Below are 15,568 nucleotides of genomic sequence, written 5' to 3' on the forward strand. Positions count from 1 at the left end.
GACACACACGCTGCAGCCAGCATAAAGGACACACACGCAGGATCAGATATCTGGAGCTGTCTTATAAACGGGTGAGTGTCTTATTTTAATTATTTTTAAAAAAATTGGGGGTGGCTTACTTAATGGGGATGTCCTAAAATCGGGGAAACACGGTATGGGCATGTAACTGGAGCAAGATTGTGGATCTTTGTCCGGCTTTAATATGACCGTGATATGTGCTATCAGTGTATCTCTCAATGGTAAGTCACGAGTCAATTTGCTCCTGTACTGAATACATCTTGAACTCAGTATCATCCAAAAGATGTAATTCTGTGAGTAAAGTATGTAATTTCTGTTGACTAAGTTTCTTATACCTGCTACCTTCCTTAAATAATATACTGTGTACATTATCTGGATCTGGAATTTTGCTCAAAATAATTTTTCAGCTCTGACTTCTGTGTCACTACTTCAGGAGTGTCTAGTAAGGTGTCATTGAGTCGCCAGGAGGGTGACCTCGGTGCAGGAGAAAGCAGCACAACCGATATGGTCACCGGGGCGTGGTCCGAAAATGTAATGGAGCCAATCCCCGACTCAAGTGTCAACAGAATAGCTTGATGTGACACCAGGAAATAGTGTATCCTAGAGTAGGTTTTGTGTACCTGTGAGTAAAACGTATAATCTTTAGCACTTGGGTGTTGGATTGCCAGATGTCTACCAGTTGGTATCCATGAAACAGGGACTTTAGACGTTTGTTCATCATATAGGGTAGGTGGGAGGACCCCTTAGAGGCATGTTGCCCAGGATTAATAGTCATGTTGAAGTCTCCTTCTATAACTATGGTGCCCGCCCCATGCTCACCAACCTTGGAAAGCACTTGTTCAAGGAAGGGTATCTGGTTTGTATTTAGTGAATACAAGTAGAAAAAATGTGAACAGTTGTGAGTCTATAGTGCCCTGTATGACAAAGGAACCTACCCTTTGGATCGGAGTGTACTGAGATCAGAGACCAACACAAATGTTTGGTTAAAAGGATGCTGACTCCCCTTGACTTAAATTCAGGGGATGTAAAGTGGTATGCAACTTGAAATTGTCTATTACGAAGAGTAGATACCCTGTCATGTCTGAAATGGGTTTCCTGTAAAAATGCGACACTACATTTCCTAATATATTACTCTTCCAGTAATATAGATCTTTTTGTTGGTGAATTCAGACCTTTTACATTAAGTGAGGTGAGAATCATTGACATTATGGACTTTGTGGTAGTAAACTGTGTGAACTTAAGCCTAGCGGAATAAAGTATAGCTGGGAAAAACCAACCAGTAGGAATTGGGAATAAAAAGAGAACAGGGAGGGGACCTGATATGCACAGGCGTGGGATCTAGCTCTAAGTAGGCCCCTAACAATAAAGAAAGCCTCTAACTCTGAAAGGAGGTAGGGCGGGCTAATTGGGGGATGTGCAAGTGAAGGCAGCAGAGTAGTGCCCACTGGCCCAGCCTATACATCATCATAGCAAAACAAAAAAAACATAAAACATATAGGCAGTCAACCAGTTTCAGCCATTCCTGTGGGGGGGGGGGGATATCATCCTTCAATTGCTCTATACTGGCAACATTCTAAATGTCATAAACAGAAGAAATAATTGTGTCTTCTTAACACGTATGTATACATTAATAGAAACCTTGCACTCAAGGAAAGGACAGCAAGGTATTACAAAACTGCCATATAAAAAAAAACATATAAAAATGTAACTAGCAGAGAGTGGTGAACATATTAGAACGACTTTTGCCATTGACAGAAGGGCGGGGGGTGTTGAGGTAGATAACCTTAACCTTCTCTCCTGTCTCGTGTGATAGTCAATTTGACCCAAAAGGAACTTCTATGGTGCTGTAACCCAAGTCAGGTTAAAACTTAAACCTTTAAACCCTAAAAAACGTCTCATATTTATCTTACGTGAGTTTCTGTTCACCTTGAAGCACTTGTTTAGTCGCATGGGATTGTCCAGAGTGTTGTAAACAAATGTGATGGGAGTTCCAGCTGTGAACCAAAAAAGCAATCCTCGAACAGGTGGCCATTTCTTAAAAATACAAAGCAAATGCCAGGTAATATGTAGACAAAGTTAGTATAAATGTAGCATTGAGCAATTCCCATGTAACGGTATATAGATCAAATTAGTTGCTTCAGTTAATTAGGACTCAGGTGCGGTTCCGCCACCAGGCACTGATAAGCGGGGTACATTGCTGTTCCTCTGTCGTCACTCCTGAGAGAAGGCTGTGGATCTGCGTGAGAGGGACCCCAATATCTCCTCCATGGATGTCAGCCAGTCAGGCACTGAAATCGGATCCATTCTCAGAAAATCAAACAGAGCCGGTAACTGCACGGGAGTGTGAAGAAGAAAGGTGAAGTTCCCCTTTAGAACGATCAAATGAAATGGGTGGCCCCTACGATAGGTGGCTGCTTGGAACAAAATGTGCTCCAGTAGCAGCCTTAGCATGCGATGCATGTGTAATGTACAGCTCGACATGTCAGGAAAGATTTGGATAGTAGCTCCATCAAAATCAAGTGGCCCCTTTTGCCATGCTTTTCGAATGATCTGCTCCTTTAGGTATAGTAGTGTATCCTGCACAAAACATCTCTCTGGTAGTTATTAAGGGGGGCCCTGCGCTGGCCTACCCTATGAATGCAATCCAGCTCTATGTACACAGTGACATCTTGATCTAGAACCATAATAAATATGGCTATTGTGGTTGTCTTTAAATCTGCACCCGATGTGTCCTCAGGGATACCCCTGAGTCAGACATTTTTGCGCCGTCCACAATTCTCCAGGTCATCAAGTTTCAAGGAAACTGACTTGAGTAAGGATCCTAGCTGGGAGTGGGACTGTTCCATGTCAGTGATCCTGGCTTCTAAATGAGTAAAATTAGATTCTAACTTCGTTACCCTTGGTCTCCATGACTGAGAGGTGTTGCTGGAAGGCAGCCATCTCCTTTCTTAGTAATTCCTCGATCCGCACTCATGGAGTCCATGTCCTTCTTTGACGGAATGAATTGGAGTAGTACCTGTAGGTCTTTGGGCAGAGTCTGTACTGAGGATGGACTCCCTGTGGACTGTATAGTGAGGCGTGGAGAAGCAAGGGAAGACGCCAGGTACTCGTCCAGGCTCCGTGTGAGCAGGCCTGTTGCTTTTTCCTGTGGTGTTGCAGGAAGTGTGTGTTCAGTCTGAACACGTGGAGACGCCATGCTGGAGGTCTTACCACCCGTGCTCTACCACTAATCTGCAGGTAAGTAGCGTAGGAGACTGGCGTGTCCCGGTGTCCTGCTCATGCCCCTGGGTTTCTTGTGTCTCGGCATGAGCTTGCAGGGTGTCTGAGGGCTGAGTTACTGAGGATTACTAGGAATGACTGCGGCGCAGGCATGGAGCTCACAAAGAACACTAGTCACGCCCCCATCCACAGGCCATGCCCCCAGCAGGTTCACTTTAACCGCTTTCTTATAGCATATACTGATCTTTGCCTCACTGACCCGCCAGCTTCCAGCAGTAGCAGCAGTGGTTGCCCTGTAAAAGTCAAAAATCATTTAGGTTGTACCTTTCATAAGGCCATGAAATTTCCTTGTGTGATAGCACTGATGTATAGTGATTGGTCCAGTTTTGCATGGAATAAATCCCATGGTCTCCTATACCTGAAAGTATTTGTTCTCAGCACCTAAATGAAGTGGTATGAGAATGAAAGACAGATATGCATGTAAAAAGTAGAGGTTCACTTTCTGCCGGTAACATAAATGTAATTGTTTTACAGGCAGAACAGAAGAGAGGAAAGAGACAGACAGGACGTGAAATGAAGAGAAAGATACTTGCTGAGAGGCACAAACCCCTGTGTATTGATCATATGAATGAAAATCAACTGAAGTACGTATGCATATCATTAGGGGTAAAGGGTTTCTTTCCTCCAGTTTATTTTTATCAATTATAGCCGCACCCTTTAACAATTATGCAACAATTGATGAAGAAAAAAAGAAGAAAGACGGGTTTCTTTGTGGCAAAACAAAAGTGTATTTATCATCACATATGGGAAAAGAAAGAAATGTTTATCCCTTTTCAAACTTAGATAATGCAATGAACATAACATTTTACAGAAAAAATATTTCTGCATAGCTGCACGCTCTGCAAAACATCATAACCCTATTCTGCTACATGCTCTGCAGAATATTCCTGCTACTTGATTGAGAACCAAAGTTGGAATTAATGATACCAGCAAAGCTTCCCTGTCTAACTATCCTCAGAGGGTACCATTTTGCATAACGGCACACACGCATCCCCTGATGAAGCCAAACGACAAAACGTGTCGGGATTAAGCTGTGCTCTCTCCCAACCAATTGTTAGCAATAACATGGCTGGTGTAAAGGTCACAAATACCCCATGATGTTAACCCCCCTAGCGGTAATCCCGAGTGTGACTCGCGGTGGATTTTACATGCAAAAAGCGGTAATCCCGATTCGCACTTACCTTGCCCGTCGCTGTCCCCCAGCGTCCTGCTGGTCCCCACAGGTCCTGGGGACAGGTCCTGCTCCTCTGATCTCTAGCCACTAAGTGCAGAGATGAGATCTACTAGGTTTCCCGATGACAACGGATGCGTCCGTGCGGGCGGGAGGATCGGCAGGAAATTCGAATAATTTTGTATTGGATTCCATACAAAATAGCTGAATTGAGTCCAATACAAAGAAATATTCATATAATATATATATAATTATATAATATATATATTTTAGATATGCTACTATACAGAGTTACATTAAATGTTTAATTTTTTTTATTTTTACCAGATTTGTGTTTTTTAAAGTTTATTATTAAATGTAATAAATAGCAGTGAGTTATGCCTAAGAATTACAGCATTCAATAAAAAATAAATTTTTTGCATGGCAATTTGGACGGAATTAGACCGCTAGGGAGGTTATTGGGATAGACCTAGAAATTTGGAAGCTCTTGGCTGTATAGTTGTATGTCCATTGCATTATCTAAGTTTGAAAAAGAGATAAACATTTCTTTCTTTTCCTATATGTGGTGATAAATACACATTTGTTTTGCCGCAAAGAAACCCCGTCAGTATGTATGCATGTACAAATTCATAGTCAGACAGTGTACTGATGCCAGAGCCAGGCAACTAACTAGGAACTCTTAGTAAACTTGTTGGAGTTGGAGACAAAAAAATTGGCAAAAAAAAAAACAAAACACTTTTTTACATATTTTGATGTATATGTATTTTAGTCCTGATGACTTCATCAGCTATTTTTTATTATCCTTATTGTGGCAATAATGACTAATGTTAGAAAATGCTCATCTGTTCGGCCACTCTGTGCTGTGCACCATCATGGTTTCAAACACTGTCTGTTTTCTCCAGCAATGTCATTTGCAGCAGCCAGGAGAACTAAGATACCAGCAGCCCCTGCTTCCCTTTAGCTATGCAGCATGATAGATTTTTGTCATCCCCAGCATCCATTGTTAGGCTGTGCACATCTGAAGGGGATTTTAGATGCTGATCAGCTCCTGACTCAGTCCTGCACTGCTTTTGGCTGCTGGGACTTCAAAGCCTCCCTGCTCCCAGTCACCAGTGCCTGTTGTAGCGTAAAGTTGGGCTGATCTGTGCAGGAAATTTATCGTCTGATTTACTGTTGCTGACCACTTGTCTCTGTTGGAATCTTGGTACTGCTTTATCTGTGGGCTCTTGGCTTGCTGCCAGCTCAATCCCAGACACCATCCCTTGCGTAGTAAGTCCTAGGGGCAACTGAGTGCTGGGAGATGCAACCAGTCTCTCAAGGCTGAGCAGGGGCTTACTAAAGGTGAAGTTTGTGGTGTTAGATTGGGGGACTGGAGTCTGGTGAGGACTGGTGCTGACCAGGGCCCTACAGTTAAATGGAGTTTTATAATAATTGTGGTTCTCTTTTTCTGCAATCATTTTACCTATATGGTGATTACAATTACCCCTGGGGGTCTAGCCATCGAATAGGGAGCTGTCCTAACTTTGGAAAGGAGGATGGCTTGACCCACTGAAATCATTTTACAGCTTGACCTGACTGAGATGCATGTTTAATCAACTAGATATATGTAACCACATGACTATCATACAGTGGTGGTAAAACTACTGAATCAATTTTGTCAAATTTGTCATGCACTGAGAGACAGGACCACTAGGGGCGCTACAGCTTGCACTGAGGTGGTGTGAGCCCTGAAAAGGGCCAAGGCACAGAGTCCAAGCAGTAACCAGGTTTTCTCCAGAGACTCTGATGGTGAGGATGTTGTGCCTCTGGTTACTGCCAGGTTGCGGACCTTGGGAACACCAAGGTGGGCAAAACACGGTACCAAATCACAAAGCAAAAGGATAATCAAGGAAAGCCGGGGTTGAGGCAGGCAGCAAGCAAGAGAGGTTAATTGCCAGGGATCCAGGAGAAAGACACAAGTGACACAGGGGCCACTGCGGGCACAGGGAATACAGGAGACACTGGAAGCAACAGAAGGGAAAGGTGACTCAGGGATATCCACAGACAGACAGGAACACTGGAAAAGCACAGGGAAGTTGGCTGGAAACAAACAGACTGGACAACGAGGGGTTAACACAGAAGCTGGAAAGAGGAAACACTGAATTAAGCGCCAGTGAACAGGAACTAGCTCAAAAGAACTAGGGGCTCGACACAATGGAGACGTGTTGCACGAACACCGAGTGCAGTGTGTGAGCTAGCTAAATAGCCAGGGCTGGTCAGGAGGCTATTTTTTGATTGGCCAGCGGATTGGACGGAATTGATAAAGCTTGGAAACAGAGGCATGCCCAGCGTCAATACTACCCGCATGCACAGAAGAGATGCGTCTGAGCTTTAGTGAGGAAGAGGTAAGAGTGACAAAATTAAGTATAATGTACTGCAATCCTTTATAACTGCAAATATGAAAGTGAAACTGTTTTAGTTATGGCTTCTCCATTTGTACAAGTCTTAGGCTTCTGGTTAGGCTATGTTCAGACTGACAGTGAGGTTGTTGTATGGTTAATGTCCAGAGACAACTGTCTAAGATGGGAATTCCTCTTACTTCCCTTATGTTTAGAAGATTTCCTCTTACTCCCTGTTGCATCTCTGGTAAATAAAATAGGGCAAAAAATTACCCAGTAGTACGCAAACAGTAGCAAAAAAAAAAAAAAACCCTCACTCTCCAAAAAAACAGGGACCAAGACATTTAGTATCGGTGGTACCGTGCAGATTTGGTTACAATGTCTTCTTTATATTGTCAGGGAAAAAGCTAAGGAATTGACAGACTGGATGTATCAGCTGGAATCTGAGAAATTTGATCTTATGGAAAAAATGAAAACTCAGAGATATGAGGTGAGATCAATATCTTTACCTGTAAACACACACATAAGGTGTGCAGTTTGAGAATACTCAGCTTTCATCTTTCTTTTCCTAGATTAACGTCCTCTACAATCGCATCAGCCATGCACAGAAGTTGTAAGTGGTTTTAGCCTTCTTTTACATTAATTGCAGCGTTATTAAAGCTGAATGATCTTTGGCTTCATGTTCATGCATTCCTGCTAGATTAGCAGTATGCTAGTATGTGTGTGTCTGTGTGAGTTAGTGTGCGCTAGTATATGTGTTACTGTACATGTGTGTTTTATTATAAGTGTGTTTTAGTGTATGTGTGTTGGGGTGCAATACCTCTGATGCCTGCTTGCTGTTTTTTACATACACCTGATCCCTGCACTCATTCTTTATGATAACCCGACTGCTTGTACTCTATGCATTAAACTTGACTCCTGCACTCTGAATGTTGCTCCCTGGTATTAAACAAAAACATATATACGCCTTTTATGAGCTACATACCTGGCTGTTTAGGAGTAGACAAGAGATTAAAAATCTAAAATCTAACATACCCTCTCACACCTGGTGTGAGAATAGCAAAAGTGAGGTGAGAGATTTATTCTGTGCTTGAAACAGGCACAGATGGGGAGTAAATAATAGAGAGAGATCAATATATACAGATAGAAAGATATATAAAAAAATCTGAATTCCTGAGCCTAGTAGATGAAACTAAAAAATTCTTTCATAATAAAAAAGATCAGTTGAGAATTGAATCTAACCAGTTATAATTTATAAAGACACATATGACTATCCATCAAGAACTTTTATAAAACCTGTCAAATATACATTTCAGATTTGTATATATAAACTTTAAATGACTGAGTAGCAAAATATATATCACAACACAAACTTATCTATTACCAACATTGCTACTGATGTATCTCCGGAGCCGCGGGTTGCCGGTCGGAATTAGGCCAGATCAGCCAGGGGAGCATTAGGCTGGAACGAAGTACCCCTGAGAATAGAGGGGGCGGTGCTGCGCCTTTTTTTTTTTTTTTTTTTTTTAATAATAAAAGAGGGTGTTGCACTTAAAAAAAAACACAAACAAACAGAATTTTTATTTTACATAAAAGGGTTGTCTACCCTTTTATGTAAAGTAAAAACTCTGAGTTTACATTCTACGCTTTAAGCAGTTAGCAGAATAATATATCATCTGTAAAAATCCATAAGATCTATACTGTGTTAATGCACATTGCATTACTGTTAACGGGTGCTCATTAAGGTAGACTATTAAAAATGCAACACACCCAAACACAGAAAAATAAAGCAAGGGACCTTTTTTCTTTAACTCACTGTAATGCACTACTGTGCATTAGCATGTTTTGTTGTGTGCTCCAACACAAATGCATTGCCTTATGTGTGTTGGGTTTTCTATTCAAAATAAATTACACTACACAGCAGCATAGATCTAAATGGGCCATTAAAGTTTATGTCAAGTCAATACATATTCGTAGTTTTAGATAGAGCCAAACATGCTTGGAACCTATTAGGTTTTTACTGCTATTTTGTGCTGGCTCCATTTGGGAGTTTCATTGATTTACACTCACTGTTCCAATGGCCACAGTTTTATTACACAGAAAGTGAAGGAAATTCTGCAACAGACACACACACACATAAATTAAACGGTGACAGGAAATTTAGCTTTGCCCTTCTCTACAAATATGGGTTTTCCTGAGCTATGTTCAGGCTGGTAATGAGGTTGTGGTGCTGTTACCACTTCCTCATGCCAGTGAACCACTGCCTCGGGGGGGATGCTACAAGTAGCTTCTACCTGTGGCTGCCCCATAAAGAATGAATAGGGGCCACAGTAAGTGGTACAGTATTTCATACCTTTGCCCATTGTCAAATCTGCAGATACTGTTCTTTTTTTTAAGAACCAGTGCTGTGGTGCAAGTGACCGAACCTCAAGGTGCTAGCTGCAGGAAGTTGTCCAGAATCGCTTGATTTACTGTCTGTGTTGAAAATAGAGGAAAACTCTTGACATGTTGAAATGAGAGGAGACTTCTCAGGATGGTCATATTCTCTCTGTGAAAAGCAGGGATTAAATCAAACTTGTATATTCTGAGCAAATTTGCACGTTTAACACTGACAAATATTGCACAGCCTTTAACTGTGTGTCTAAATAATGCACAGCCTTTAAAGTGACCTTGTCACCACAGCAGCCAATAGAGTGTGGGAAGTGGATAATTCATTATAAAAGGGTAAATGAGAATAGCTGTGTAAACATGGTCATGCTGCTGTACTGAGGGCAAAAGATGCACTGGATTGCATTGAGAGAGATTAGTGTAATTAGATCAACTATCAAACCATGCTTGTCTTAGCTCCCTTTAGCTCATACTATTTTATTATTCTTTTTATTAAATTGTAGGTTGGGTTTGGCATCATTACAGTACATGTATGTGTGTTTTTTTGACAGATTAGTAATCACTTCTTGCTCATCATCCATTGGTTAAATACCTTTTGTTTATAAAAGTTTTATTATAAAAAAAAAAAGCACAAAATCTAAAAAAAAGTGTGCACCAGAACCACCTCATACTAAGGGCTGTATTTGGACATCACACTGCCCTAGGCATGCTTGAAATTGGTGCTCATTTTTTGTACACACCCCTTTGTCATGCATTTACAGCCACAGTGGCTAAACGTGTCTGCAATTCTTGGACAGAGTGTCTGACCAACTGACTATTTAACCAGCATTGCTGATGTGCTTTTGCTGCCAGACTTCCTAAAACTAGCCATGAAGAATCTTAAAAATGATCTGTGCACTGCACATTTTGCTTTCTGCAAGAGAAGCTGCAAGCAAGAAAATATTTTAGTAATTTAAATTCTCCCTTTTTTCAATGGGAGGACTGGCAGTGGCAAAGGGAGATTTAGTTGATCAGAGAGGTAAAGGTGGGAGAGTGGCTGTCAGAACTCAGAAACCAAGTTGCAGATAAGGGACAGAAGACATACAGTACCAGCAACAAAGTGTCAATTACTTGAGTTAACATGTGCCAGACTGCCTATGGGTGGTTCAAACACAAGGACCTGTTTGACATCCAGTGGTAGAAAGACAAGGTTTGTTAGGGGGCCCAAAGGGTATCTTTTGTACCTTGAAAAGTGAAGAGAGTAAAGACCAGACAGAGGACCATGTGGGAAATGGGGAATGTGGGGTGGTCAGAATACAGTGTTTTTGGTGCACATTTTTTTACACCTTTTTACCACTGCAATATAGTGCTGTAAAAAGGTAGTTCACAGTAGTTCACAAAGGTAGTTCACAGTAAAAAACAAGAAGAGAGTTTACGTAATGTGTGAAATAGTGGTTCTGCTAAGCAGTTTTAACCTTTACCATTTTAGTAATGTAAAAGTAATGCTCTGTTGATTCTGATGTATCCTATTTTTGGTCTTTTGACATTTCATGCAAACATCCCAGGCCTCTGGTCAAATGACCAAAAAAACTTTAGTTTTGACTTTAAAGACACCCTGTTACAAAACCATTTATTTCAGCAACAATTTCCTTAAACGAGTATACATACTGTATTTTAGGCATTAAATTTACTGGAAAAAGACTCAGAATGCCTAGAAACTGATGCTAGATCTAGAATATGATGTCAGCAGCACTAGTAGTAGTATTTAGAACTGTCAGTCAAGTGACACAGTATTCCCCTATCCCAGGGGTCTGCAACCTGTGGCTCCGGAGCCGCATGCGGCTCTTCAGCCTCCTTGTTGTGGCTCCCTTCGGATGCCGCGGGGAGATCTCTGATGGGGGATCCCCTTCCTCCCAAGACACTGCGGAGGAGGGGGATTCCCTATCCGGTGTTCTAACGAAAAAAATCTACCAGTGAAATAAATCTACCACGGGGCGTGTACAAATGGGTGTGTACAATGACATCCCCCTCCTTTGAACCCCAATTCCTCTGGAATGGGGAGATGTACAAAACCAAAAATGTAGGTGCAAGTGGGGGACACCTGTGACTAACACCCCCTAAAATTTAATTGTTAGGCTATCATCAGAACATAAAGAACTCTGCCCATCAAAAAAATCTACCGTTACACATTGCTGGAGGCACCTGAACCCCAATTTCTCTGGAAGAGGAAGGGGGTACAAGTGAACAAAATTAGAGGTGCAAGTGGGGGACACCTGTGGCTAACACCTCCTAAAAACTCCACCCATCAAAAAACCCCTACCCTGTTACACATTGTTGGAGGCTTCTAGCACCTGAACCCCAATTACTCAAGATTGGGGGGTACAGGTGAAAAAAAATTGAGGTGCAAGTACGGGACACCTGTGGCTAACACCTCCTAAAAATTCATAAAAACTCTGCCTATCAAAAAAATCTACCCTGTTACACATTGCTGGAAGCATCTAGCATCTGAACCCCAATTTCTCTGGAACGGGGGGGGAGGCGGTACAGGTGACCAAAATAGAGGTGCAAGTGGGGGACACTTATGGCTAACACCACCTACAATTGAATCGCTAAGGCATCGTCAGAAAATAAAGAACTCTGCCCTTCAAAATAATCTACCCTGTTACACATTGCTGGAGGCTTCTAGCACCTGAACCCCAATTACTCAAGATTGGGGGGTACAGGTGAACAAAATTAAAGCTGCAAATGAGGGACACCTGTGGCTAACACCCCTTAAAATTTCATCGCTAAGGCATCGTCAGAACATAAAGAACTCTGCCCATCAAAAAAATCTAGCCTCCAGCTTCTAATGTAACAGGATGATACGTTAGAAGCTGGAGGCTTCTAGGGGCATAGTTCAGTGTTTAATTTATTTCAAAGTAGGCCTACACATGCACACTTGTTGTAACAGGTGAAATTAAAAATATACTAAAACTTTTAAAAGTTTATAAACTGTGTTATGTTTTGCGGCTCCAGACTATTTTTCTTTAGTGGAAGAGGAGGCAAAATGGCTCTTTTGATAGTAAAGGTTGCTGACCCCTGCCCTATCCTCTTCTTCCCACTGCTACCTAAGAGGTTTTGTGGGAAAGTGAGGAGCAGAAGACTTTGGTCAACATAGTCAAATACTAGGCACTCCCGGTTCAGGAGAGGGCTTATGATTAGCAAGAAGGAAGCGGGCTTCCAAATCTAGTTAATGTAAATAAATAATGCTACAAAAGTTTGAATTTTGCCTTTTTACCCACAACTGTAAGTTGGTGACAATGTTTCTTAAAAAAAATATTTGGGGGCTACAACTTTCACCAGTCAAAGTAATTCTTATACTGCTTTTTAAAAATACACATTACTGCTAAAACCTATCAGCAAGTCTTTTTTAATCTGAATGACACAAAGGATAATATTGGTGCTTCTGCTGTCTGTAAGTAATTGTAAAAACAAAAAACAAAAAAAAAAAAAAAAAGGTAAATTTCATCCATGCAGCCAAAGTTTGTTTGTGATTTAAAAGAGGCTGTCCTTGAAAATACCTTATAGATCCTAAGAACATCACCTTTTACATAAAATGTAATGTAATTGTAATGTACTATAATTACTTCCCATGTTGCAAAATTTATAAGGCTTCTTACCCTTATCAGCAAACCTTTTTTTCTTTTTTCCTTTTTTTTACACTCCCATAGGTACCCTGAAGCTGTACGTTGCTTCCCAAACTGTTTAGGTGACAATAACTTTCCTAGCAGCCCATCTCTTTGACAGTGCAATTTAACTTGAAATGATAGATTTTTTTTCTGAACTTGGTCAAGTTACATTTTGGCTGATTCACTCAATCACTACTCAGAGTCATTGAAATTATGACAATTAAGTCAAAGGAATTATGACAATCCTCAAATATTAAGTTTTGTATTCTTTTCTCACTTGTATTGCACCACAATGTCATTGTCTTCTTTTGGAGAGTACCATTATGCATAGTACTGTTTACCATGGTACCTATTCCTAGCTTGAGGAGGAAGCTTTATAGAGGGCCCCTTATTAAAGGAGGCGTTCAAATTCCAATATGACCACCAAAATTCAGGGAATAGGTTGTGGTGATAAGGCTCTGTCTCCTACACAAACAACCCCACTGTTTAGAGATCATAAGGGTCTTGTATTTCCAAGAGGGGGCACAGTATTGCTGCCCCTTTTTTCCTGGACAGCCAGGTTTCATGCCTGGTGCAGGGTCTGATTTCAAGAATAAGGGTAGGCCTACACTTTTTTCTTTATAAAATAAATAAGTGAATGAATACCACATACCTCATAGGGATGTCCCTCCAGAATGTTATTTAAGGAATTTGTGTGTTTTCAACAATGCTGTCCAAGCCGAACAATATTTTTCCAAATTTTTTTGTATTGATACCTATCCTTCATGATTGTATCCAGCCTTTTAGTGCCCTTTTACCAGTAGTTTACCACCCTTATTAGCCCTAGAAATATGATCAACATACAGACTAACATTCCCCTCCCATAGAATTAAAACCTAAAACATCATGTTTGCAAAACTTTACCAATGTTTGCTAGACATCCAGTTAATGTTTAGTTCTGGGAATGTACTGAAGTTTGAGTATTAGCTTTCTTAAGAAATTTAATGTTAACCTATAGGAACTTGGGAAGAGATTGTAACAAGAATACATCGGTCTCATGCTTGTTTAGAAAATAGCATATGTATATTTATGAATTCACTCTGCACAAACAGAAGTCTGTGCAAGAATTTTATCCTATATAGTAATAAAGCTAATTGGCACCTTCTCCACGTGATAGATTATGCTTCTATTGCTGAGGAGAGAATGCTCTAGCAGTTGTATCCCACTTCAGCGCTTTCACTTTCTTGACACCAGTACAGATAGTTTCCTTTCAAAGTCACTTTTGCACTCACTCAAGCAGCAACTCTCTATGTTTATCTGCTTTCGCAGACTTCCCTCCTGCACATACTTTCTATACTAATGTGTGCACATTATCATTCCCTCTTACCCTGCCCACCTGTAAGTCACAGCCTCTGCAGTCCTCTTCTGTACATATTGCTGTCCATCATATCCTTCATACTCATCATGCCTGCAGTTTTGGAATAGGCATAGTTTTGCTAGTAAATGTTAAAACAAAAAATGATTATGTATAATTGATTATATCTTCTCTACACAAACAGCAAAAAAGGGGCAGGAAAAGGTCGCGTTGGTGGGCGCTGGAAATAAGCAGCACTGATCATTTTTAGCCATCCCCGAAGTGCCTTGCTGTTGAAATTCTTTTCCGTACTCTTTAACTTGTACTGTCACCTGGACTGTCTTTAAAGCTCAGCCTGTCAATATCTTCTATTGTGGATGCAGGGATGCACAGAAAACAAAGTCTAAAAATTCATCAGTCACAAAATCTGACACAAAATTTACTTCCTAAATAAACAAAACGGTGGAAACTCCTGTGCATAATTTATTGTGTTTCATATGTTAATTATTTACAGTTAACCACAACCTTAAACCAATGAGCTTTTTTCTATTACTGTTGTATTCTTACTCTCAGCCAGCATCAGTACACCAAAAATTTAAAATCTGAACCAGTAGTCTAAAACTAATGAATTACTGAAGTTGAGTTTTGCCTCTGTGGTTGAAGTTTTTATTGAAATAAAGAATTTTATGAATAAAATATATTTAAAAGATGATATCCCACAAAATATTAGTAAAACCAATTTTCTTAATATTTTTATTTATATAATTGTTACCGTAATAATATTAATCATCATGCCATTCAGAAACCAGCCTTCTACAAAGAAAAACACAAGATTACTGCATAAGTATACACCTACTTTATTATGACATACTTTAATTTTCACGGGGGCAGCTACTTCTTTTACAAAGTTAGATAATTAGTTGAAGCCCAATTAAACAAAAAACATTAAAGCTAAAGTGTTCCTACATTACCAGAGGCAGGACTTTTAGTGACAGGCTTTATGTGGTAAGCAGTTGTGAGACCTCAGTGAGTTAACAGGGAAAAAAGTTGTAGAGGTCCTAGATGTGTGGACAGAAGCACAGCTAAGGCAAAGCACAATTAAACAATACATTTTTAAAGTTCAGTTCCAATGGAAACAATGATAATTTACATTGATCAACATGATTGAAGTAAATGAAGTTAGGCAGGCCAAGGGAGACCGCATTGGTAGGCATGGAGAGCTGGATGTAGTGCATCGTCATTCCCATCCAGAAGTGTACAATTTTAGTGAATGAATTTTAGTGAATGGAGTACTGACAGGCGGCAGCAGCAACAGCAGGGGGAGGAGGAGGAGGGCCCTAAAATGTAGTAGAAA

The 15,568-nt window shown here is 40.5% G+C and overlaps 1 protein-coding gene across 3 annotated transcripts in view; it reads left to right on the plus strand.

Annotated features, from left to right (window-relative positions):
• Nucleotides 1-14,687, plus strand: part of TNNT1 (troponin T1, slow skeletal type) — a 40,370-nt gene extending 25,683 nt beyond the window's left edge. For all 3 annotated transcript variants that reach the window (XM_072425672.1, XM_072425673.1, XM_072425674.1), the window contains 4 exons: nucleotides 3,772-3,881; nucleotides 7,246-7,336; nucleotides 7,419-7,459; nucleotides 14,420-14,687. In XM_072425672.1, the coding sequence (XP_072281773.1) occupies nucleotides 3,772-3,881; nucleotides 7,246-7,336; nucleotides 7,419-7,459; nucleotides 14,420-14,465 (288 nt within the window). In that variant the 3' untranslated portion in view covers nucleotides 14,466-14,687. The remainder of the gene's footprint in view (nucleotides 1-3,771; nucleotides 3,882-7,245; nucleotides 7,337-7,418; nucleotides 7,460-14,419) is intronic.
• Nucleotides 14,688-15,568: the final 881 nt, after the last annotated feature.

The sequence above is a fragment of the Pyxicephalus adspersus genome, chromosome 11, assembly GCF_032062135.1.
Source record: "Pyxicephalus adspersus chromosome 11, UCB_Pads_2.0, whole genome shotgun sequence".
Taxonomy (NCBI): Eukaryota; Metazoa; Chordata; class Amphibia; order Anura; family Pyxicephalidae; genus Pyxicephalus; species Pyxicephalus adspersus.